The sequence below is a fragment of the Lycorma delicatula genome, chromosome 1 (genome assembly GCF_047948215.1).
Source record: "Lycorma delicatula isolate Av1 chromosome 1, ASM4794821v1, whole genome shotgun sequence".
Classification (NCBI taxonomy): domain Eukaryota; kingdom Metazoa; phylum Arthropoda; class Insecta; order Hemiptera; family Fulgoridae; genus Lycorma; species Lycorma delicatula.
In genome coordinates, this window is record NC_134455.1 from 348,695,141 (window position 1) to 348,720,167 (window position 25,027).

General features: G+C 30.3%; 1 protein-coding gene across 2 annotated transcripts in view; it reads left to right on the forward strand.

Annotated features, from left to right (window-relative positions):
- The window catches only part of LOC142334448 (ATP-dependent RNA helicase DDX54), a 69,604-nt gene that overhangs the window by 38,444 nt on the left and 6,133 nt on the right, over positions 1-25,027 (forward strand). For both annotated transcript variants that reach the window (XM_075382464.1, XM_075382463.1), the window contains exons 8-11: positions 1,496-1,719; positions 8,843-9,046; positions 19,445-19,574; positions 22,483-22,678. In XM_075382464.1, the coding sequence (XP_075238579.1) occupies positions 1,496-1,719; positions 8,843-9,046; positions 19,445-19,574; positions 22,483-22,678 (754 nt within the window). The remainder of the gene's footprint in view (positions 1-1,495; positions 1,720-8,842; positions 9,047-19,444; positions 19,575-22,482; positions 22,679-25,027) is intronic.

The following is a 25,027-nucleotide window of genomic DNA, read 5'->3' on the forward strand; positions in this document are numbered from 1 at the left end:
ACTCCAATTTTTTTAAGGGTTTTACTTAAGGTCTATATGTTTTTTTTTCTGTGTTTCTATGAAAAACATTAACAGTTTAAGTAATTGTTTAAGAAAAATTTTTAAATTGTTCAGATTAAATGGAAGATGTGTTGTAGTTTGGCATTGCAGAATGAGAACTTTCAAATTATATTTTTGGAACTCCAATGATCTTCACTTGCCTTTATTTTACCATAGTTTCATAACCAGGAATGTTTCAGCAGTGTTAACTTCTTATATAAATCTGTATACTGTGTTTTGCCAATAAATTCATGTTCATCTTACTTCAATTTAAAGATAGTGATTATATCAGAGGTTATCTAGAAAATAAGTTCCAAAAGGCTATTAAATGGGATAAAGAACATACTTGTACAAAGATTTTAGTGGTCTTTGGAATTATTATTTTTCTACATAATTTTTGTTACAGTTGAGACCATTATAGTGTGAGGAAGCAGACGTTGTATCTCTTTATCATAGAATAATATCGGCTACAACACAACTTTAGCTGTAGCTGTTTATTAACTGTTTATTTGATCTTGTCATCATCATCATCATCATCATGGAACTGTTAATCAGCAAGTTAGACACAGAAATAGGTGATATTTTCATGGTGCAAGATCTGGGTTGAAGGGAAGATAATCAATTTATTCCCAGCTGATAGTGGTGAGGAAACATTGGGTTCCTCACCACTTTATGTTGACTTCCTTACAGGTATTGTGTTGATTCATTGTTATGAATCAAGCCACATTGGTTGTTCTGGATTACATTCTACATGCATACCTATCTCCATGCTATCTCCAGTGATTACATGCCTCAAGAAGTCCTTGCTTTGTTCTCTGTATAGAGTCAAAAATTCCAATGCATTGTCCAGTCATTTCATTTTGTGATTTCTTTTAACATTTTAGGCATCTAGCTTGTACACAATTTCTGGTAATTCAATTTCATGTATAAGTGAAAATGAAATTTCTGGAAAATTCCTGGAAGGAGATATGTGATGGTCTGTTCTCTTTAATCTTGTCATAAATTGCAATCACTAAATTGTGGTAAACTAAGATGGTTGCCTGTTCTATTTATACATGTTATTGCATCCTTCATTAAACAATTTCACCCATTTCCATACCATGAAATCACTTATTACATTTTCTCCATAACATTGTGAAACTTACAATGAATTTCAAGTGGTTTAACTTTACTTTCATTCAAGAAACGGATCACAGACCAAATTTCACATGCATGTGCATTGATTTAAAAAAAAATTATAAACACACTTTAAGCGCAGACCAGACAATTGAATAAGAATGGCATCATTCCCTTCCTAACATATAATAATAGGTGACAGCAAAAATGGGTAGAATAGCAGTTGTAACACTGCAGAGACAATATTTAGAAACTTAACTTAATTTCTGAATATACCTTGTGCATGAGTAAATTTCTATGGTTTCTATGGTCTATGCAATGTAGTAAATTTTTTGTACAGGAAGATGCGCTAGAGCTGGAAGAGAAGGACATGCATATTCATTAGTTTCCAGTGATGAAACTTGCTATTTGTTGGATTTGTTGCTCTTCCTTGGGCGTCCTATTAATTTACTTGAAAGTGGTGTTGAATCTAAAGAAGAGGATGCTGTAGGATGTATTCCACGTGGTTTAATTGAAGAAGAACTTAGCAGAGTTCTTCAATTACATGAAACAAACTTTGATTTGGTAATTCTTTTTTTTAAGCATATATATTTGGTACAGGATTTTCTTGTTTGAAATTTGTTCTAAGTATTTTTTTTTCAAAATTATTAAAAGGAAACTCATTTACTGCTAATAAAGATCCATTTAATTTTTTTAGCAGGTTGAACATTCAATATAATCCCCTGTACATTATTCAGCAGGCTGTTTTGTTAGTAGATTCTTGTGTGGTATGAACAATATTGGGGCATCTTCACCTATTGTGTTTGTGTCATGATTGGGATATAAATTACAATCTGGGTTCTTAATTTAGTTGACAACTTGAGAATAATTTTATTTTGAAAGTTTTGTTTTTAATTTTTTTATTCAGACCTTTGCTAGTTGTTTATTTGGTATGCTGCGTTAATAAAACTTCCTGTTAAACATTAATAAAACCCTTCCTGCAACTGTTTTGAATAATTTGGAAAAAATCTGATAATTTAATGTTTTTTGTTTAAATTTGATGTAATTTTATTACATTACTTTTATTTTAATTTTACAATTAAAGGTAAATATACCCCTCTTGGATAAGTTACTTTGAGTGTAAATCATTTTTCTCATGCCTCACCACTTTTCATTATTTATTTCATTATTTCTTTGGGTGAAGGTCTGGCCTTCCTGTATCCTTCAAACTGAGGATGCTTTGGCGTTGATATTGCCACGTTATTTGCTTTGTGCTGTCTGGTCTTATTTACACATGCACACAATGAATTCATCTAAACAGTTAAATGCAAGCAAGATACTCTTAGCTTACTGACTTATTCTTGTTTTCTAAAATAATAATTTGTTTTCAGTCCTACCTCCATTAACATTTCCATGACTGTTTAAACATATTAAATGGATTCCATTAAATAAATATTAATTTTTTATACTATATGTAAAGTTTGTAAATTAATGGAAACACTTAATTTCTGTATTTTATTCACATGAATTTATACTGTACAATTTTTTTTTAATGAAATAAGTACCTTAATATTTGGTCATCTCTTTACACTTTTTTGAATAGATTGAATTAATTTAATTTTACACATTCATTATACAAAGTGATTCAGGAAAAAACGGAAATAATTTGAGAACTGATTCTAGATCTTGAAATTAGAAATAAATTCATAAAAATATATTTTTGAGAATGGCTTGTTGACAAGTTTTGGCTAGCAAAAGATTTCACCCACATTTCAGTTCCACTGGTGAAATGAGGTCATACTGAAATTTTTATGGTTTTATGTAAGTAGTAAAATTGATTTTCTTATTTTTTTTGACCTGAAAGATCAAATAAAACAGGTTCCAGAGCTGTATCTTCCTTAGTTTTTATGATATAAACGTAAAACAAAAAAAAAAAAACTGTGACGAAAAACAAATTTTTTTTAGGTTTGAAATACAATAACTTTGTTAAGTAACTAATTAATGCATAAATTTTATTATCAAAAATGTGCAGAGAATGCACATAGAGAATAATTCTGAGGAAATTGATGTAATAAAGCCTATGAAAAAAAATCAACTTTTATTATAAAAAACAAAACTTAACAGAAAAATGTTATGAATTTCTAAAAATTAATAACACTTGTTTTTAGTTTGATAAATTTAGATCTTTGAAAAATTCAAATATGTTTAATTTACTTAAAAAAAAAAAAATGCAGACGTTATAAATAAATTAATTTACAATAAATGTTCGTAAATTCCGTTGGCATTGATGTATTTTTTAAACAGAATTAAAAGTTCCCTTCTCTAGAATCACTTCCCAAATTATTCTCCTTTCCTTCTGAAGCACTTTATATTTTTCATTCTGAAATCATACGAGGGGATATCCAAAAATAACAAATTATTATTTTTTTAAATTTACGATTTTTTAAAAAATTGTGCATTTATCTTTAATTTGGACAATTCATTCTACTTCAAAGTACTTTCCATTACATTCAATACACTTCTGTAAACAGTTCTTCTATTGGTCAAAACTCTAGAGTTTTCAACTCTAGTTACTTTCAAGGCATCAGCTGTTTTTACTTTCATCTCTTCTACTGTACCATGTCGATTTCGCTTGAGACTCCTTTTCGTCCGCGGAAATAAGAAGTAACAAGGTGTGAGATCGGTTGAATATAAAGGATGGGACAAGGAAGTCATTCTGCCTCTTGTCAAAAACTGCTGCACAATGAGCATGGTGTCGACATTGAACATTTTGATAGAAAAACCAGTTAGCTGCTCGCCAAAATTCTGGTTATTCTTTTCATACGGAAACAGACAAACTTTTGAGAACCTCCCAGTAAAAATCGTTGGTTAGTCAATGATCTTCATTGATGCTGTCACAAATGTTTTTGATATTTTCATAAACTCAAATGTTTGTAGGATGCTCAGATTGCTGATGATCTTCAATTGACATTTCTCCTCATTTGAAGCATGAAAACCACTCATAAACATGTGTTTTGCTGATTGTAGATTCTTTGTAGCCTTTCTGAATCATTTCTTGTGTTTTCGACATGTTTTTTTCCTAAAAAAAATAAAACATTGTTTTTTGCTGAAATCATTGTGTTAAAAATTTAATATGTTTTCATAGTATCTTGAAACAGTTTCACCTCAAATACTGAAGGGTTCAGGCTAGACCTTTCCAGCAGAAAAAGCATGAACTATGACTTTATCCACCACCAAAATTTCCATTTTATTTAGGTCCCTCGTATTTGGATGGATTGTGCTGTAAATCATTTTTTCCTTTATCACACAATCTAGCTTTCTCATTTTCCTCCTGCGTATGTCCAATAAATTCTCAGTAGGGTTGAGATCGGATGAATTTACCAATCGATCTATCAAGCACATATTATTGTCACTCATGAATTTTGTTGCCAATTTTGAAGTGACACATGGTCTTTGTGAAAGGCTCAATTTTTTCTTTCCGTAAAAAGCAGAACTCTTTTTTAGAATTATAATGTGTATTGTTCCTTTGATAAGAACAAGATAATAAGGTTCCTTAAGAGAAAAATATTTTTTATACCTATTATTTCATCAACTGAATAATAAGTTTGGGAAAAATAGATTCTCCACTTGCCCTTTGAGCAAAGTAGAAATTTGTTGCTTTCATAATGAAGTAGTGCATTCCATAGGAGAAATTCACTTTTGACTGATCTTCAGAAGGACAGTTTACATATTTCTTAGTTCATAGTCATTTTTCTTAATTTATATTTTCTGTTAGGAGCTGCTTTTTCAATGGACGGTCATGCTTTTCAACCTTACTCAAGTAATCTTCATTACTTGCTTGAATCATGAATGTCAAGATTGAAGTATACCTTTCCCTTTGAAGAAGGGACACAACTTGATTTTTAGGGATCATCTTTAGATAGATTAATTGACCAGACATCTTCTCTTTTAATATTATTTCTTTTTCTGCTACACCACAATTTCCATTTATTTATGACTTTTTGTTATAAAGAGAGAACCAGTCTCTTTATTGAAATGGATAATGGAATTGGCAACTCTTAAATTTGTCACATGTGCTGCAATTTGGATTTTAAAATATTTTTAAAATCATAACTTACGATTTTAGCTCATTTTTTGGTCTAAGATCAATCTAAAAAAAATTAATCAAATGATCACATTAAAATTTTACTCTATTAGCAAAAACTAAACTCAGTGAATACAAAACACTGCATATTAATAATTTTACAAAACACTGCATGTGTAACTTCACACTAGATTATGTAAGGCAAACAACTGTACCAAAAAATTTTGGTTTGCAAGGATCAGTATGACAAACTTAAGTGATATTTCCCTTTGTAGTACAATGTTTCTATTTACGCAATAATATATGTAAAAAATAAAGTATAAAATATTAATTTGAATAATAAGTTTATATTTCATATTACCCGTGTAATGTTTTTTAAAAATATATTTATTATTATCTAAAGACTTAAAAATTCATTAGTCTTTGGAAAATTAAGTTAAGGATGTCTTTTTTGTGTATACTTAAGTAAAGGGTGGAGCAGAGGAAACACATGTTTTTTAAACTGCTAGTACATAGCGGCGAGTGGGGGTATTGACCTTCAACGACCTCTGGCGGACAGCTCAAACTGCAGTTTCAATTGCTGTGGAGCACTGGAGCATAGAACATTGTGTGTTTGCTGTCAAACAGTTTTTTTAGAAACAATGATTTTGTGGACATGGTTCAATGTCTTTCTGTCAGAATTTTAATGTCAAACATCTAGGTGCAGTTCCAGATCAAAACATCTCCAATGAGTTGAGGCAAGAAGTACTGGATCTGTGATGAAAAAACCACCACGTCTTCCCTCTTCAGTCCTAATTCTGGAAAACGTAAACAGAATGAGAAGAGCAGTTCTTGTTAGTCTGAAATGATCCACTAGGCGTCAGGCTGTAGCGCTGGATGTATCACATTGTTTGCGTCATCGCATCTTACATGGTGATCTCAATTTTCACCCATTCAAAATAATGATCATCCAGCAGCTAACTAAAAGGGATTTTTTGCTATGCAAAGAATTTTGTGGCATAATGAACGCCATTTCTACAGAAGATGTAAACTCCCTAATAATGATGAGTGACAAAGCCCATTTCCATCTGGATGGCCATGTTAATGTACAGAACTGTCGGTACTGGGCGTCAGAGAGCCCACTTGAACTACACCAAAAACCTTTCCACAGCTCAAAAGTAACAGTGTGGCGAGGTGTCTCCAAGGTAGTGATTGTTGGTCCTTACACTTCTGAAGAGGGGAACCACAATTACAGTGACATCAGCGCACTACATTGACATGTTAAACAATTTCCTGCATCCAGAACTGGAAAGACATCAGGTGAACGTGAGAGAAATGTGGTTCCAACAGGATGATGCCACAGTTCACACAGCAAGAGCATTGATTGTAACTTTTTTTTGTGGGATTATTTGAAATCAAGAGTGTATGTGAACAAGCCACACACAATTGAAGACCTGAAAATTTCCATTTGTCAAGAAATTGAAGCTGTGTAGAATGAAATGGAGAAAGCTGTGCAGAGGTTTGAGAGGAGGGGTTCCAAATTTGCATCTGACAAGAAGGATGTTACCTTACTGACATTATTTCCCAAATCTAATTAAGGTATTTTGATTTCACAAATTGCAATAAAAATATTGTTATTTAATCTAAACCTTTTTTTCCTATAATTAATGAAGTTATTCAGTAGTAAAAAACATGTGTTTCTTCTGCTCCATCCTGTGGATTCATTAACATGAACAAAGTGTTATTAAAAGAACAGTGGTATATATCATAAAATATTTAAAACAATGGTTCTAGGTGCATGTGCATGCACACATGCACACACACACACTCTCTCTCTCTCTCTCTCTCTCTCTCTCTCTCTCTCTATATATATATATATATATATATATATATATATAATTAATTTATTTTGGGAGTATAATTTATGTTGATAAGGGCAAATGAACATTATACACATAACATTTTTTTCTTTTTCGTGTTCTTTTTTTGAGAGTAACATAAAGCATTACTGAAAAATTGATAAATTTTTTATTATGTAACCTTTTTTAGTTAGTAAGATATGTGTGATATCATGATTTATGTAATTGGTTTAAATAAGAACATTTAGCATTACAGCTTCATTATTCAGTTTTTACCTGATTTGAAAAGGATCTATATTCATTTTGCTTGAGCTATTTGTTATTTTTCGTCATTCATGTGTAGCCCATAATGCTTTCCTTTTGTAATTTGATGTGCACTTGTGTATAAACTGTAAGCACGTATTTCTGCCCATGAAGGAAGCAAAACAAAGTAGTGCAATTTTTTATTTTTATTTAATAGGTTTTAAACACATGCTTAAGGCCAAGTAGAATGTTGTAATCATTACAAACGTTGTATTGTCACCCACATAATCGACTAACTAGTGTGAAGCAAAATGAGTAGTCTTTTTTTTTGAGTGTTTTAACCATTTATCCAATTCCAAATAATAAAAAACTTAAGCTTTTCACCATCATCAAATGTTTATTATGTATAATTATATTCCCATTTAAAATATAATATCTCTTAGGAATGTCAGAATCAGAACAAGTTTTCAAAATATAAAGATCATCATTTGATGGTTGTAAACATATGAATAATCATGCAGATCGATATTTTGAAAATTAAAAAAGTTGATTTATTTTTGTATGTATGAATGTGCAATCTTTACCAAAAAGAATAATTAATTATTCATAAAAAAAAATGATATCCTTTTCAATTAAATGAGAGAACTGAACTGTTTTCATGTAATTCATTTAATACTTTGACTTAAAGCAAGGTCCTTTTTATTTCCAGTGTTATTTTTAATAAATTATCAAACCATTTAAAAAAAATCTTCCCACCAGTTTATTTACAAAACAATAAAAGATTTTCTTTTACAGAAACTTTTCCAATGAATTTTTAAGTAAACTATCAAAAACATTTTAAAAAACATCAATTATTCTGCATTTCTGTTCAGTAAGTATATTAATATATGCTTAATTTTCATTAACAGTTTCCAAAATGTAATTTATTTATTTTTTATTATTACTATTGTTATTATCTTTATTTATTTCCCATAATAATAGTCATGTTTTGTATTTTAAATAATTAATATGAACTTTAATCACATCTATTTTTTAATTATATGTTTTGTGATGCTGCTCTGATCAATGTTTAACCAAGCAACCCGTGATTAATCCAGGGAAATGCCGGGGTAGTTTTTTTGTCTATGAGGTAGGATGTCTTTCCATTTCTGTTGAGTTTTTTTGTAATGTACCATTGCAAAATGAATGTAAATGAAAGCAAAATGAATGTAAATCCTTTTCAAATGAGATAAAAATTGAATAATGAAGCTGTAATGTTAAATGTTCTTACTTAAACCAATTAAGTTAATTCATGATATCATACATATCTTACTAATTAAAAAAGGTTACATAATAACACAAAACAGTGTGTTTTGCTCATGGTGTATCATGAAATCCATGGTATTCCTTAGTACCATCAGTATGATGAAAATGGTGTTTCATTTTAATTTACCTTTCATTTCATTGCCTTGCTTTCAAATGAATTATTAAAATTATTTGTTTGTATTTATTTTAGAAATAGAACTTACTTTTTGTTTAATTAAGCTTTTGTGATAAATTTCAGAGTAGTTTAGTAAAGGTGAGCAGTAATGCGTATAAGAATTATTTACGATCTCGTCCAGGTGCATCTAGAGAAAGTGTTAAACGTGTTAAAGAAATTAATTGGTCTTCAGTTGGAGTTCATCCAGCATTTACATCTAGCAGTGATTCTTCAGAAGAATTAAAATTTAATTTCCTTTCTCAAATGAAACAATACAGACCATTAGGCGTGAGTAAAAATTATATCTTAATTTAAAAGATAATCTAATTTAGAATGATCTTAATTTGACTATTATTAGAAATTTATTGCTAAGACTATGACTCCACATTGGATATTTTACTGGATGATTCTGAGATAATGTGAAGGATTTAAAACATTTCATATACCTCATCTCCATTTATTGTTTGTAAATCATACTCAAAAAGGAACAGTCTGACTGCACATACTTTATTCTGAACCATTCAGTTCTACAGACAGTTATCTTGTGATACACATAATGTTACAACAGAAGTAGTTTTATTTGTTTGTGATCATGGTGAAATGGAATTTTAATCTTTTAGTGGCTTTGTTATTGTTACTTGTTCACTGATGTTGATAGCAAAAAATAAGAAAAACTGGTGGATACATCCATTATAATGAAGTTCAACAAACTGATTTGCAATTCTTTATGAAAAGCTGAAACAGCAACCAGATTTCCAGATTAATTTGTTGACTACTTCAGAATGTCTATAGATTTATCAGCTCCTTCTGTAGTTCAGCATACGAATACTACAAAGGGGGACTGCATAGGAGTAGAAGAAAAACTATTATTTTAAAGAAAGTATAATTTTTAAAATTTTCAATCAAGCATTACAGAAGTACAATACCATTGTAAATTATAATACAATTAAAAGAAATACAGTATAATAAAAATTCAGTGAATAGAAAGCAAAGGGAAAAACAAGAAACAAATTACAATGTGGTTACAGGTACAAGAGTAACTAGCTGTCAGACAATACCAAGAATAAGCCAGACGGTATGATACTGATACAATGATTTATCAAATTGCAAATGGAAAAAACTGTGTCCAAGCATGTTATGACTTTGAAGACATAGTCATGGTATGAGACCTTATCGAGCATGGAGCCACATCTGGTTTAAATTAATGCTGTGTTTTTTGCCCATCAGTATAACACAGAATCATCTGATAAAATACCATACATGAAGCTGGACACTAAAAGTCTTGTATTATTTTAACATGACCCACCGATTTGGTCTAGTGGTAAATTCGTCATCGCAAATCAGCTAATTTTGAAGTCTGAGTTCTAAGGATCAAATCTTAGTGAAGGCATTTACTTTTATATGGATTTCAATACTAAATCGTGGTAACTGGTGTACCTTGGTGGTCGGGTTTCAATTAACCACACATCTCAGAAACGGTCACATTCATACCTATCATCCTCATTCATCCTCCGAAGTAATACCTTATGGTGGATCTGGAGGTTAAACAGAAAAAAAAATATTTTAACATGACTGTAAATCACATTAGTTGTAATTGTTTCATGTGCTAATGAAAAGAGACAACTTATTTTGAAAAATAATGGTAAGTTTTTTTTTTTTTTGTAAGAATCAATGAAAATGTTAAATAATAGAAAATGATAAAAATATTTAAAAAATAAAAATTATTGTAATCCAGTGTTCACTAATATTTAGGCTTTAAAGTTTGAAGTAATTTATTACAAGAGTTATGTAAACTACACAACCTATTAATTCAATGTTATCCATTATGAATGAAAACTATGCTCATCATTGCTGTAATGTGTGCGTGAAATGTAAGTCTTAAGAAAGTGAAGTTTTTGCTAACACTATGTGAACATTTCACAAATCTGAAGTATTATAATTTAATTACTACTCTACTTTCAGTTACATGCAACTATTCTTCAAAAAATAGTTGCATGTTACTTCATGTACATCCACAAAAGTTTGTGTTGTAGTTTGTATATGTTTTGAACATTGTGACAAAATTGTTAAACGGTCATTTTTTAATTTTACGGAAACTGTTTTCCTCTGGATTTTTCAAAGCTAATTATTAGTATATTTTTCATGGAGTTACCAGTAGCACTATTGTTAGTGCTACATCTTTTTAAGAGGTTAGTAAACTCTATTAGTGTATAACTGAATAATTGTTGTGTGTATTATTGGAAACAGTTTTAAATTACAGATAATTTTTATATTTTACTTACATGAATTAGAGCTGTGTAATTTTATAGCATAAAATATGTCTGTCCACCTTTATATTTTATCACTTCTTTGTGATAAAGAAGTGATACTCTTTTTGGTGTAGATTGAACTAGTTTTACATTGTTTTCTTTTAAATTTTTCATCTTGAAATCATATATGGGTTGCATTGATGATCATTTTTTTCTTTGTTGTACAGTCTAGCTTCCTCGTTTCCCTCTGAAATGGTCCTCCCCCCCATAAATTATCAGTTTCCTGACAGGTCTAACAAACAGATATTATTGTCACTAATTCATTTTATTGCTACTTTTAAAGAATGACACTTAGTTTTTGCTATCCATAAGAAGCAGAACTCTGAAACTTTTTTCTATTAGAAGCCAAAAAATTTACATTTTTAACTTCATTAATGTTTGAGGAAAAGACAACGGGAGGTCCTTCAATAGAAAATCATCTCCAAAATGTTACTTTTTTAATGAATGTTTTACTGACGATCAATGTGTGTGGGAGAAACAGTTCCTCCATTGTTCCTTGGAACCACTGTGGTCATTTCATTTCCATAATGAAATGAGTTTATATCAGAGATCATCTTAGAAAGTCAATTTGCATATCTCTTAGCTCATTGTAGTCTCCATTTCTTCATATTTTCTGTTAGGACCTGCTTTTTCAATGTTGTCGTGATTTCCAAAGTTGTTTAAGAACCTTTGTTACATAATTGAGTCATGAATTTTCTTTCCTTATTATGTTTTTTTTCTTGGTTTCAATTTTAAATAGCCTAGCCAGCAAGACATCATCTGTTTTACTAGTCTTTCTTTTTGAATTGTATGTAAAATTTGTATTTTGTAGTTTGTATTTGTGATGGTTTTTATAATCAGTAACAGTAACTTATTTAATTCAATATGTTACTCTAAAGTTATTTGCAAAACTTAATTCTGTTATGTATAGTACTGGTATGTATTATAAATACCTGTGAATGAATGCGTGTCCAACTAACTATCTGATACATGATCACTGTAGTTTTAATTTGTATATCCCGTAGCTGTGTTAATGATTTGCAATTGAACTTCATAGCAGTATAGGCTTATTGCTTCTTTGTTTCTTTTAATATACAAGCGTTTTCGTATTGATCAGTACTACATCAGATATTATTTTAAAAACCTTTTTGTTAAAAAATGAAAATAGAAAAGAAGTCTGTTTCATCTTCTAGTTCAATTAATTAAATGGCAGTTAAATGAATAATGAAAAATTATTGATAACAACTTTATACTACTAGATAATCTTATATTAAATAAATTTTATCATTTGTTTAAACCATTCATTATCTTCAAAATTTAATCATTCATTTATAGTTTATTATTTTTTATTATATGGATTTTTTCAAGAGATTGCGTTTTAAGTTTGTTATTATTTATTCCTAATATTAATAAAAATGTATTACTAAGTAATAAATTCATTAATATAGAAGACATGGAAATATTATTCATTTAATTTATTGAACTAGAAGATGAAACAAACTTCTTTTCTATTTTAATTTTTTTAACAAAAAGGTTTTTATAATTATATCTGATATAGTAGTAATCGCTACAAAAGCGTTCATATATTAAAAGAAACTGGTGTGATTTTTATTATTCTATTATTGTTGATGATAACAATTCCTTAATGGTTTTGAACGTGCTTTTTTTGTTTGTTATACGATCGTGTATTCAAGGTCTGATCAAATAGTAACAAGAATTTTTTAATTGTGCGCACTGTATCTTGTCAGTTGAGTTAAAGTTTTACTTCCTTGTACGAAGTAAAGGAAGTATTGTGATTGCAAAAAATTTCAGTTTTCAGATTTCAACTAAATATTCATTTTGACCGTTCCTGAATAATCTAATTGACTAGTTTCAATGTGACATCTACATATGTATGTAGATAACTCAAAAACGATTAGCCGTAGGATGTTAAAATTTTGGATTTAGGACTGTTGTAACATTTAGTTGTGCACCTCTCCTTTTGATTGCAATTGACTAGACCAAAAGTGTCAAAAAAAGCCCAGAATCAAAAACATTTGAATTTTTAACTTTTTCTGAACTGCAGTAATAAGAGCTTTTAATGATAGATCATTTAGAGCTTTTCAACGATAGATCATAAGTGGTACTTATTTTCATTGGTTCCAGAGTTATAACCAAATAAAATTTTAATTAATGAAATATTTGGGTCTTATAAGGGGAAGGCACATCGATTTGAATCAGACATCTTCTTTTTTTTCCTTTTTTTTAAATTTAGATATATTGATTTATTAATAATTATTAACCTCTGATTATAAAAACTTTTACAATAAATAATAATTCAATAAAAAAAAAAAAATATGAAGAAATATCAGAAGTTATTAATGAAATAAAATTTTATATACTTTTCATTTAAAAAAAAATGTGTATATGGTAATTTAATAGGCGTATGAGGAAGTCATGTGATTTCCACATTAGATTTTTTTCTGTGTATTGGTAGTACTACAGTGATGTACATGTTAATTTTTGATGATTTTAGATGATCACAAGTAGTTTTTCAGTCGTTTTAAAGCACTAAATGACCTTTCTTCGGAACAATTAGTTATTGGCAGAGTTAAAAAAAGTTTCACGAGACACTCTACATTAGGAAAAGCTGAAAACAACTCATCTTTGAAAATGATGTCATACAGATCTAAAAACGTTTCAGTGGGTTCGTTTCCGTGTACCTGTTTTACGTAGGTGTGAAAATGTTCAATTTCACTTACAATGTTCATATTAACATAATTTCGATAGTCGGCGATCAATTTTTCAATACTTTATGTAATATCATCGTTCTACGCGTTAAGATTGACAAGAAATGAACATTTATCCGCGATGTTTGTATATGCCAATGCGCGTTGTTTCAAGTTAGTTGACAGAGAGTCGATCATGACGATAAATGATTTTATTTGAAATGAATCACTCGGAGATAAATTTTCAAGAGCATCAGAGGCGGGCCCATCGTTACATTGCGTTCTGCGACGTCTTCTTCTTTGCGTGGCCGACTTATATTCGGCACCAGGAACAATTTTTTTTGCTTCAGCTTCAATTTCGGAAAATTTGTCTCGGAAGTTCTGAACATATGAAATTAGTACAGTGTACAAATTGGCGCATGTTTCAAGTGAAATGGATGGATTTTGTAAAGTAACCGATACTTTCTCAAATTCCTGAAGGACGGATTGCCAAAATCGCATCATGAAAACAAATTCTAACGTTTCCATACTTTTCAATAAATTTGACGCTTCGTTGCGCGTATGGCCATCGAAAGAAAAATCTTTCACAATTGCTTGGAAAGTATTAGCTATTTTATCATAGTTTTGAGGTATCGCAGATACCGATTTTGAGTGTGCATTCCAGCTAGTTTGCGATAATTTTTTTAAGCTCAAAGCATTTGGGCCTAAAATGTTTTCGAGAAAAGACCATCTTTTTGTCGAAGCTACATAAAACACATAAATTGCTTGCGGGATTCCGAAAAAGTTTACCGCTTCTAAACACAAAGCAACGGACGTTTGTCCAACTAAATTCAAGGAGTGTCCAGAACAAGATATGAAAATTGCCAAAGGGTTTTCTTCTAAAAATGCTGCTTGCATCCCATTATAAATTCCACTCATGTTTGACGTGTTATCGTTAGACTGCCTTCTACACAAATCAAAATTGAGTCCACCTTTTACTAAATAATTTAATGTAGTTTCCGCTAAGTACCTGCCCGTGTGGCTCTCTATTTCAAGAAAAGTCAAAAAACTCTACAGGTTGACCAATTTCAGAACACACGTAACGCACGATAATAGTCAACTGATCAAAGTGGGGTATGTCTGGCGTGGAATCAACTGAAATACTAAAGTACCCCGGTTTAACTATATCATTGAAAATCGATTTCCGAAGTTTATTCGTCATTAAATGAATTAATTCATCGTAAGTTGTCTTGGATAAATAAGATGTATTACCACTGCCACAATTGCCATACTTATCGATATGATTTTTTAAAAACGGATCAAATTGTGCTACAAGTTCGAGTAAGCTAATGAAATTGCCACCGTGATTCTCCGAACCTTTCATTTGTTTCTCTGAAAGCTATACCTTACTGCGGTATAGTTCGAATTACTGCAAGAACCCGCTTCAAAACTTCTACCCAGTATTCTCATTCCTTATATAATTGTTGGGTTAGATTACGTGAAACGTTTTGCTGTCTTTGCCTAATTAAAAACGTCAGTTGTGCATCCTATGTTTTTGATTTCCTCGTGTCTTTGCACGTCGTGACAATTTCGCCAGTCAGAAAACCCACCAGCGCTGAAACGAGTAATGCCTGGACTAAACAATAAACATTGCTTGTTTGCGGAGAGTAAACAAGGTCTGGGACCTTTACGAATCCAATAATCGATATCAATTTCTGACAATTTTTGCCACAGGCCAACGTCGTTACCACGGTTAGGAATTTGCAGATCGTTTGCGAGTGTCTCGGTGTCTGCTGAAGAATCCAGAACGTCATCTGGCCTCGTATCGTTCGGGCTTGTACTCGTACTAGGAAGATTCTCTTCAATAGAGAATTTTCTTCTAGAGGCGAGTCATCGGGTTCATTTTTAAAAAACTGTTATTTTTTGAATTTTTTCTGAATTCCTACTGCAAGGTCATACACTCAAGAAGGAGTACTACCTAGAAGTTTTATTTACATGAAGCGATTCAGAGAAAACAACTTGAACTTAGGAAAGACAATGCGTGTATTTTGCACCATGACAATGCATTGGCACTTACCACTTTACTTATTCAACAGTTTTCAGCAAAGCATAATATTGTTGTTATGCCATAACCACCCTATTCTCCAGACATTATTCCTTGTGCCTTTTTCTTATTTACCAAATTTAAAAGAATACTTAAGGAATAATATCTTTCAACAATAGATGAGATAAAGGCAAAATCAATAGCTGAACTTAAGGCAATACCAAAAGAGGTGTTTCACCTGTGTTTTGGACTGGAAACTGGAAGGTACATTGGCATAAATGTTTAACATCACACAGGGACTGTTTTGAAGGGGATGGGATAAACATTGACAATTGAAGAAATACTTTTGTTGAAAATTAAAAATCTTTGTTACTTTTTGATCAAACCTTGTATATTTCTTGTTTTGAAAGTGACACATTAATCACAACAGAAATGATGTCGTATAGGAACAGACTGAATGCTTATTTTAATGCATATAACAAAGAATACATTTAGGATTACATGTAACAATGGAATCAACGTTTATAAACTTTTTGTAGGTACTAGTTGTAGAAGCTGCACAAAGACATAAACTACAACATGCAAATTTTGTATTTTGCATATAAAAATTAAGATTTCAGTATCTTTGACAATATGAAATTTATAAACGCACCAAATTTTGATGAAAAAAAATTTATTATGCAAAAAAATCATTAACTTATTATTTAAAAAATACTTATAATAAGATGTATTATGTGAACAATCACAGCAGAGACTGAATATATTATTACTTGCATACTAAAGAGTTTATCTCCATTTTTTAAATTAAAGTGAGTGCTATTAACTAACATTAAAGAAGATGTTTTTAATATTGAAAGGACCTTTGGAAGAAAAATCTCCTTTTAATTTCCAATTTCCTTATAATTTTTAATAATTTGATATATGCTGGGATTAAGCTGGGATTAAAAGAAGTAAACATAAATGGTAATAAAATCAAAATAGTAATCCAATTTAAATACCTCAAAGAAATAATAACAAACAACCTAATTGAAAAAAACCTTGATCCAAATAAGAAGAAACATACTAGCTAAAGCTCAAAAATTAACCTGGTACACTTACAATAAAAAATGCCTAATCGATAAACGCAAGTACACTACAACACAGTTATAAAACCAGAAGCCACTTATGCAGCTGAAACACTCTTCCACTTGAACAAACAATCTAAGACAGACTCCAGAAAATCAAAAGAATTGGAAGAGCCTGCATCGATAAAAAAGTACCAGAGAGATGTGCAATGGTGGATTGTGCCCAACAAAGTTGTGTGCAAAGAGTTAGAACCCATCACTGATACCATGCATTAGAGGCTTTGGACACATCATGAGGATACAAGACTTGATACTTCTGAGACGGCTGGTGTAGTACAATCTTGACTCGAAAAACACCAAGACAGGATGCAGATGAATCAGAGAAGTAAGAGAGGATCTGAAGGAAATTGGCCTTACATCAGAAGATACCACAGATAAGATAAAATTAAACTAGAAAATCAAGAACAAAAAACTCGCTTCATATATTCACAAGCAAAAATCATAACACAAACATTTTCAACACTAGAAAGGGCACAAAGATCAGAATGTAGGAAAAAGTACAGATGAACACAAGGCCCAAACAGTCTCATTGAAGTGACTTGGATAATCGACTGACTAGTGATTCTATGCGGTCGTAAAAGATAATACTAATAAGAGTTGGAAAAAAGGTTTTTCATATTTTAATGCAAAAATAAAGCAAGGTTTTTTTTTTATGTTTCAAATGAAGTTTATTATTAAACTAGATGTATTCAATTTTAATCAGTCACATTTTGTCATTTTTGAGGTAAAATTGTAATTCCGTCATTGTAGAACTTCAGTGTTTTCTGGATAAAACATTTTCACAGGTCATTTTCACTGGCGTCTTTTGAAGCCGCTTTATACCATTAAGAGCCCTGAAATAAATGGTAGTCTGACAGTGGAAGGTGAGGACTATATTGTGGATGTATCAAAACGTCCAGGCCATGTTATTTAATTTTTAACTGGTCACCAAAGATATGTGGAGTCTGGCATTTGTGATGGAAAAAGGACACTTTTACTATCAATCAGTTCTAGCTGGTTTTTCTTGATTGCCAGTGTAATCTTTCTGGTTGTTGACAGTAGAGTGTTAGTAGAATTAATCATCTGACCGGTTGGTGGATGGAGCAGCAGCTCATAGTAAACATTTTCCTTCCTTGCATACGCACAACTTTACTTTTCTTGGTGTCAGTCTTTGCTTTGCTACCATTTGCAGAACTTCATTTTGCTTCGACCACGATCTCTCAAACATTATTGTCATATGAAATTTATTTTTCATCACCTGTAATGAGGTGCTTCAAAAACGGTTTACTTTTGTTACGTTTTAGCAATTCAATCCATTAAATCGTTGTAAACCATGTGGCACTCAAACATAGAGATTTTTTTGTATCAGCTTTCTTCAAATGATTTAAAACTTTTTGATCAGTGTTTAGTTTGTTGCTAATGTGTCAGTCTTGCTCAATTCTTTTCATGGTTTTTAACTACTCTTTTAGTCATTGGTCATTCAGTGCATTGATATCAACATTCACAGATTGAAAATGCTTGAATCAGTTTTGTGCCAAACATACTGAGACTTGAAAAATCTTTTTAGCAGCTTGAAGTCAACTTCTTTCCTTTTTTGTTATAAAATTTGAAAATGTATCTTATTTCTTCCTTTTTTTCATTAAGTTGCAAGAAGCAATAACTTTTAAATAAATAAACTAATATAATAATAACCTTTGTAAAAATTCAGTGATATTTCCCCCTTCAAAAGGACCCAAATGTAATTAGAATATATTAGTAGAGTTATGGAATTCTAAAGCCATATGAAGAAAATTTCTTCCCAATCCCATACGTATATTTATATAACTTATCTCAAATGAACCATTGAACTAACTAACACATACGTACATAGCTGTATGTATGTTGTTTAGATGAAAATGTTCAAGTCAGTCTTTAATAGCAGTGACACATTTATCATTTCTAATTACATTTAATATGTCAACGGGTAATTATGCCAGTCTGATCATGAAAGGAAAGAAGGTGGGTTAAAATTCAGGAAAAATATATTAATGTGTGACTGAAGTAAAAATACTTATGTTATCATTATTGTTCATTTTTCCCATTTTTTAATTATTCTAGTTGCTATTTAAAATTAACACAAAACTGTTGTTCCTGGATTAAATTAACAAAAATAGATATTCTGCAATTAATTTAAAAATATAAACCAAAAAATTAACAGACAATAAAAACTGCTGAATGATGTGACAAACCTATAACAATGAAATCAATTAACAACTGGGAACTTTAGAACTGGTTGGGTAGTCATCTTCTCCACCCATCTTGTCAGTTAGAAAACAGTCAGGCAGCGTTCACTGTTCTGTGTGTGTCTTTACAAATGGGTCAATTATTTCGTTATATTCTAGAATAACTAAGTGATATAGCACTTCTATTATCAATTCGACAAAACACTTTGTTTTAAAACAGTTGTGTATTTCAGTGGAGGACTAATTGCTAAATGTTTTTCTTTAAATATTGTAGCTTTTATTATTATTATTATTATTATTATTATTATTATTATTTGAGTTTGTTTTTATCATTTTTAACAGACTATATTTGAAGTAGGACAACCATCGACATCAGAAGTATATAATGTAATGAAGATTAAAAGAAACAAGCATAATTTAAAAATTCTTAAATATCATGAAAAGGTTAATGATAAAATAATGGAAACTAAAGGTATTTTTGTTGACATATTTAAAATTATGTTTACACTGTTAATTGTATATGTAATATAAATAATCTGGTAAATATTGCTGCTTTTATCTACAGTGATGTAAATAGCATTTGTTTCAAAAAGGATGCAACCCTAAGATTAAGAAGGTAATTATGCACTGCCTATGATTCATAGGTAAATTTTATTTCTCCTTACATGTCAATTGGCAACACAGTACTCAAGGTTAGCAGATTGTAACAGTTGAAATGGCCTTCTTATGCACTAGTGTTACACCAGGATGAATTTTGTTCTCTATAATGTTAACTATGTTGTTTTCCTAGGACAAACATGTGTTTATTGGGACTTATTGCGTGTATAAATCTTTGCATAAAATTTCCCAATTCTTCAGTTTCCATTAAGTTGACAATATCTTGTTCGATTAAGAAATTTCATGAGACAGGGAGTGTACATAATTGAAAAATCACAGGTTGACCGTCACTGTTAACAGTAGAAGTTCTGGAGGATGTGAAAGAACATTGACTCACTCACCCAGAAAATCACTTAGGAAGTTATCTTCACAGGCTGGGCTTTCACTATCTACAGCTTTGAAGGCTATAGATGCTTATCATATCAGAATCATTCAAGAACTGAAAGAAGTAGACCACGGAAAACATTTAAAGTATTGTCATCAGTTTTGTTCTCCTGTTGATGACAACGGTATTGAAATTTTGGATCATATTTATTTTGGCGATGAGACATGGTTTCACTCAGATGGCTACATTGACAGCCAAAAGTGCCAAATATGGAGCGCTGAAAATTTCATGCGTTTCATGAACGACCATTACATGTATGTAAAATTGGTGTGTGATCTCCCAGTGTTCGTGTAATAGGGCCTTTATTTTTTGACAAATCGTAAACGATGTGGACTATCCCAGATGAGAATGTTGATTTCAGCAGGATAACACGTGTCATACTGCTAATCAAACTCTGGATATGTTGTAGAAATATTTTGGCCATTGTTTTATATCAAAAGGGTAGTGGTGTCCAACATCCCCAGATCTTAAACCAGCAGACATTTTCCTTTGGGGGGTATTTAAAAAGTGTAGTTTTTAAAAATAATCCTCATACACTTGATGAATTGAAGGCTAACATTGAAAGTGAGATTTCAAACATTACTGAGCAACATTACAAAAAGTGGCTGCAAATGTTATGAAACATATATGAACCTGCATTGGGATCACAAGGAATCATTTTGAACATCTGTTATAAAGTTATTAAACGTAATTTGAATATTGTTGTATAAGTATTTTGTTAATAATATTTTTGTAATAAATTCACATCGTCAAACAAAGGGGTTTTGTCTTTTTTGAAACATCTGTTATTTTTAGTATTATTACCTGGTATTTCTGCTTATTGTAGAACTAAATACAGTATCTATATTTAGATTTACTATTTTACCAGCGTTCTTTTTAGAATACCATATTTATCCACAAAAGCCCCACCATCACGTAAGACCTGCAGGCTACTTTTAAAATTATTGAGAAAGAAAAAAAGTTCGGAATATACACTCATTTACACCTAGATACTTCGATAAATGAAAGATTTGGTATTAGTAGAAAATAAACAACACTCAGTTCCACAGATTTATTTATTATGTTGTTATAAATGGATAAATTACTATTTATAATTGCTAAGCTTTCCAATTAGTCACCTTATCTTTGATATCCATTTTCAGATCCAGAAGTATATATATAAAACTATCAAACACAGAACAGAACCTAAAAAACTAATACCAAAAGTTGACTTTTGTGGAATTCTGCATCATCAGTTGGTACAAAATTCCAAAGTTACATCAAACAAAAACAAAAAAATAAATAAAAAATAAAAATTTAGAAATATAAACCCCAGTAACCACAAAACTTGAACATAATTCAATAGCAACTGGAATGATAATAAATTTCATCAAACAATAATTTTCACAAAGTTATATATATTAATTTAATAAAACCAATTTTTTTATTGTCCATATCTTCCTCTGTACTAATTAATTAAAAGTAAAAAAAAAAATTCAGCATAATCCACCACAGTACAGAATCAAGTAAGATTTCTTACCTTATCTTATTATTTTTCTTTTTTCATTTTCACACCAATAGCACTTTTGAGGAATTCCTCATCATCAATTGGTTTAAATTAATTTTTTATTTTTACAATTTTTTATATATATATTATATTTGTAACAAACAATATTTTAATGTGAGATTTGAAATTTTTTTAAAAATTCAAAAAATAAAAAAATAAATTTTAACCAACTGATAATGAAGAATTCTTCAAAAGCACTATCAGTGTATAAATGAAAAAATAAAAATAAAATAAGGTTAGAAATCTTGTTTGATTCTGTACTGTGGTGGATTGTGCTGAATTTTGTTTTTGTATTTAATGAATTAGTACAGAGGAAGACATGGACAATAAAAGAATTTGTATTTATATATATATATATACCAAAGATGAGCAAAGTGGATACATGAAAGAAGAGAAAAACAATAAGAAAGAATGAAAAAAAATGGGAAACCGTTAGTAGAGAAAAAGAGCCAAATGAAAGTTGGAACATGATCCTTCAGCTGTGAGGGGGGGGGGAAACAAAAACGATAGAAACCATAGTTATTTTGTAATTATAACAATTGGTATTGTTGGTTATTGAAGCTAATAAATATATTTTGAATTTTCTCTTTGATGGATTATTGCATAATTTCATCATACGGACATTAGTTTTTAATGCTATAAACACTAAAACACACTATTAAAATTAAGGTATAACTAAAGATTTAGGCTTTTATATTTGCATATAATCCTGGTAAGCAAATGAAATTAATATCAATAAAGATATGTTCACCTATTTTTTCACTGTTGATTGTTAATAATTCTTCTTTATAGCTTTATCTCGCAGACCTACTGTGTCGTTAGAAAGTTGCAATTCAGATGATATTACATCAACATTTAGTAGCATTGTTACTGATAAAAAGAGAAAAATGAATACAATAGATGACTCTTTGCAGCCTGAGAAGAAACGAATCGTTAGAGATGAAAATTATATTCCTTATAAGCCAGTAGATATGCATACAGAATTAGGGTAAGCAACAAAATTTCTGATATTTTATTCTATCTGTATAAGCTATAATCGATGTGAACAAGAAATAATGAGAATTAAAATTTTTATCCAAAAAAATTTACTTATTCTTATATATTCATACTGTCCTCTTCAAAGAAGTTCTCCAGAGATGCAAAATATTTTATCATCATTTCTTCCAGTCTTTAAAATGTTTGTAGAAAGGTTTTTGGTATAATCTTAAGTTTACTTAGCATTTTTTTCTTTATATCATCTATCATCATCATCATCATCACAAATTGTCCTTTTAATCTTCTCTTAATCAGTGGAAACAAGAAAAAGTCACTGATGGCCATGTCTGGGAATGAGGCTGCAGCATCAGTATGATATTATTTTTAATTAAATAATCATGAATTAATAGTGGAGCTTTATTATAGTGCAAATTTCAAGAACAGCTTGCTCGTATTTATAGTCATCTTCTTTGTATTGTCTCATGTAAATTGTTCTGCTAAGAGTAATATTGTTTGTTGAATGTACAACCGTGTGTTGAAAATTCATAATGGACAATGCCATTGTAATAAAAAGTCACAGTAAGTAGAACTTTAACAGTTGACTAAACTTTGCATCTCTTTTTATTGTTTTGGCTCTTCAGGAAGCTTCCATTGGAATGATTGGACCTTTGTTCAATGATTTGGATATGAAAAAGCTTTCTGCTCAGTGGGTGTTGGTTTGTTAACAGTCTACCAAAAACACATTTGACTACTTTTCAGATATATTTAGATTTATTTAAAAATGAGTCTGTTGAAGTTCTTTGAAGTTAATTATCAGTAGATTAAATATGTATTCACCATTATACGCCAGAGACCAAACAGTGCCTGGAAGCAGGTGAAAGTCCACCAAAGAAAGTGAAATTGATTCATCTGCAGGAAAAGTCATAGCTATTTTTTTAGGGGATTCTTATGATGTGATACTCATAGACTACCTGAAAAAAAGCAGGTCCATCACTGTGAAGTATTATGCTTCTCTACAGGACTAATTGAAATGTGTTATTCAAAATAAACATTCACATCTGGCCAAAACAAAAATCCTCATTCACTTTGGTAATGCACCTGCACACATGTCTTGGGTTGTTGCTGCAAAATTCCGTAACCTACACTTCAAAGTGCATCCACATGTGCTGTATTTGCTGGATCTGGCTCCCAGCGATTACTTCCTCTTCCCAAACCTGAAAAAATGGCACGCTGGACAAAGGTTCTTTTCAAATTATGAGGTCAAAGCTGAGACAACCACTTATTTAGCAGAGTTGGACAAATAACAATGTATCATATTGCAAGAAAAAAAAAATTGAAAAATTCTGTGTTTATTTTTTTATTCAGGTTGAGAAGTTGTTGAACAGCTTTTGTATGTAATATTTGAAATTAAAATTTTAAAAATATAACCAGGTAAAATGTCATTCAGACCTTGTATATGTGGTATCTTAGTATTTGTTTATAGCTGATAGAATATTATTTCCACAATTTATAGAGGGCTTTAAATAAATAAATTTCAGGACAGAAATCATAACCCTTCAAGTAGTATCTTAAGATTAGGAAATAACTAAAAATCGTAAGGATCCATATTTCAAGGACAGTGTGCTTAATAAATTTGGGTTAACACATTTTTAAGCAAAATATTCTGAACAACTACCAACGTTAGTTTCAGCATTGTTATGAGGGCGTTTACAATCCTAAAATGTTTAATGCTTTTGTCTTTTGCAGTGAACAGTATCATAAAGATGATCTTTTATTTTGAAATTCTATACTTTTTCAATAAAAATCAGTATTTCAGCTTGTTTAGAGTTTATCAGGGTATACTAAATGGAATGTGACCAGTGGCTGTCGTCACTTTCTACCAAAGTTCTGTCATTTTTAAAATTTTTATAATAATTTTTTATTTATATAATCCGTACTTTATGAGCAAATGTCACATGTTTATACTTTATGTCACATGTAAAATATGCACTAATCTGCATTGTTGAGTTGCCCTACTTATTGTAGTATTATGTTTATGAATAAAATATAAATTTGTGAAAAATTATTATTGTATTTATAGTTGAAAGTACCATAGCAGAATTCTATCAACAGTAAATATAAGCGGTAGATAATATTGTAGAATATTTTAATCTAGTGAGGTTGTTGTTACCTTGAAAAAAAAATGTTTAACATAAAAAAGAAAATAATTCATTTATAAAGAAATTTTCACACCAACAGTAAGGTGACATACTGCATTTATCCAATAAACATCTTGGACCTAAATTTGGCTTCTTTTATAGCTATTAGATAAGAAATAAATTTCCTGTATAATTGCTATGAAATCTTTGTATACCAGTATAAA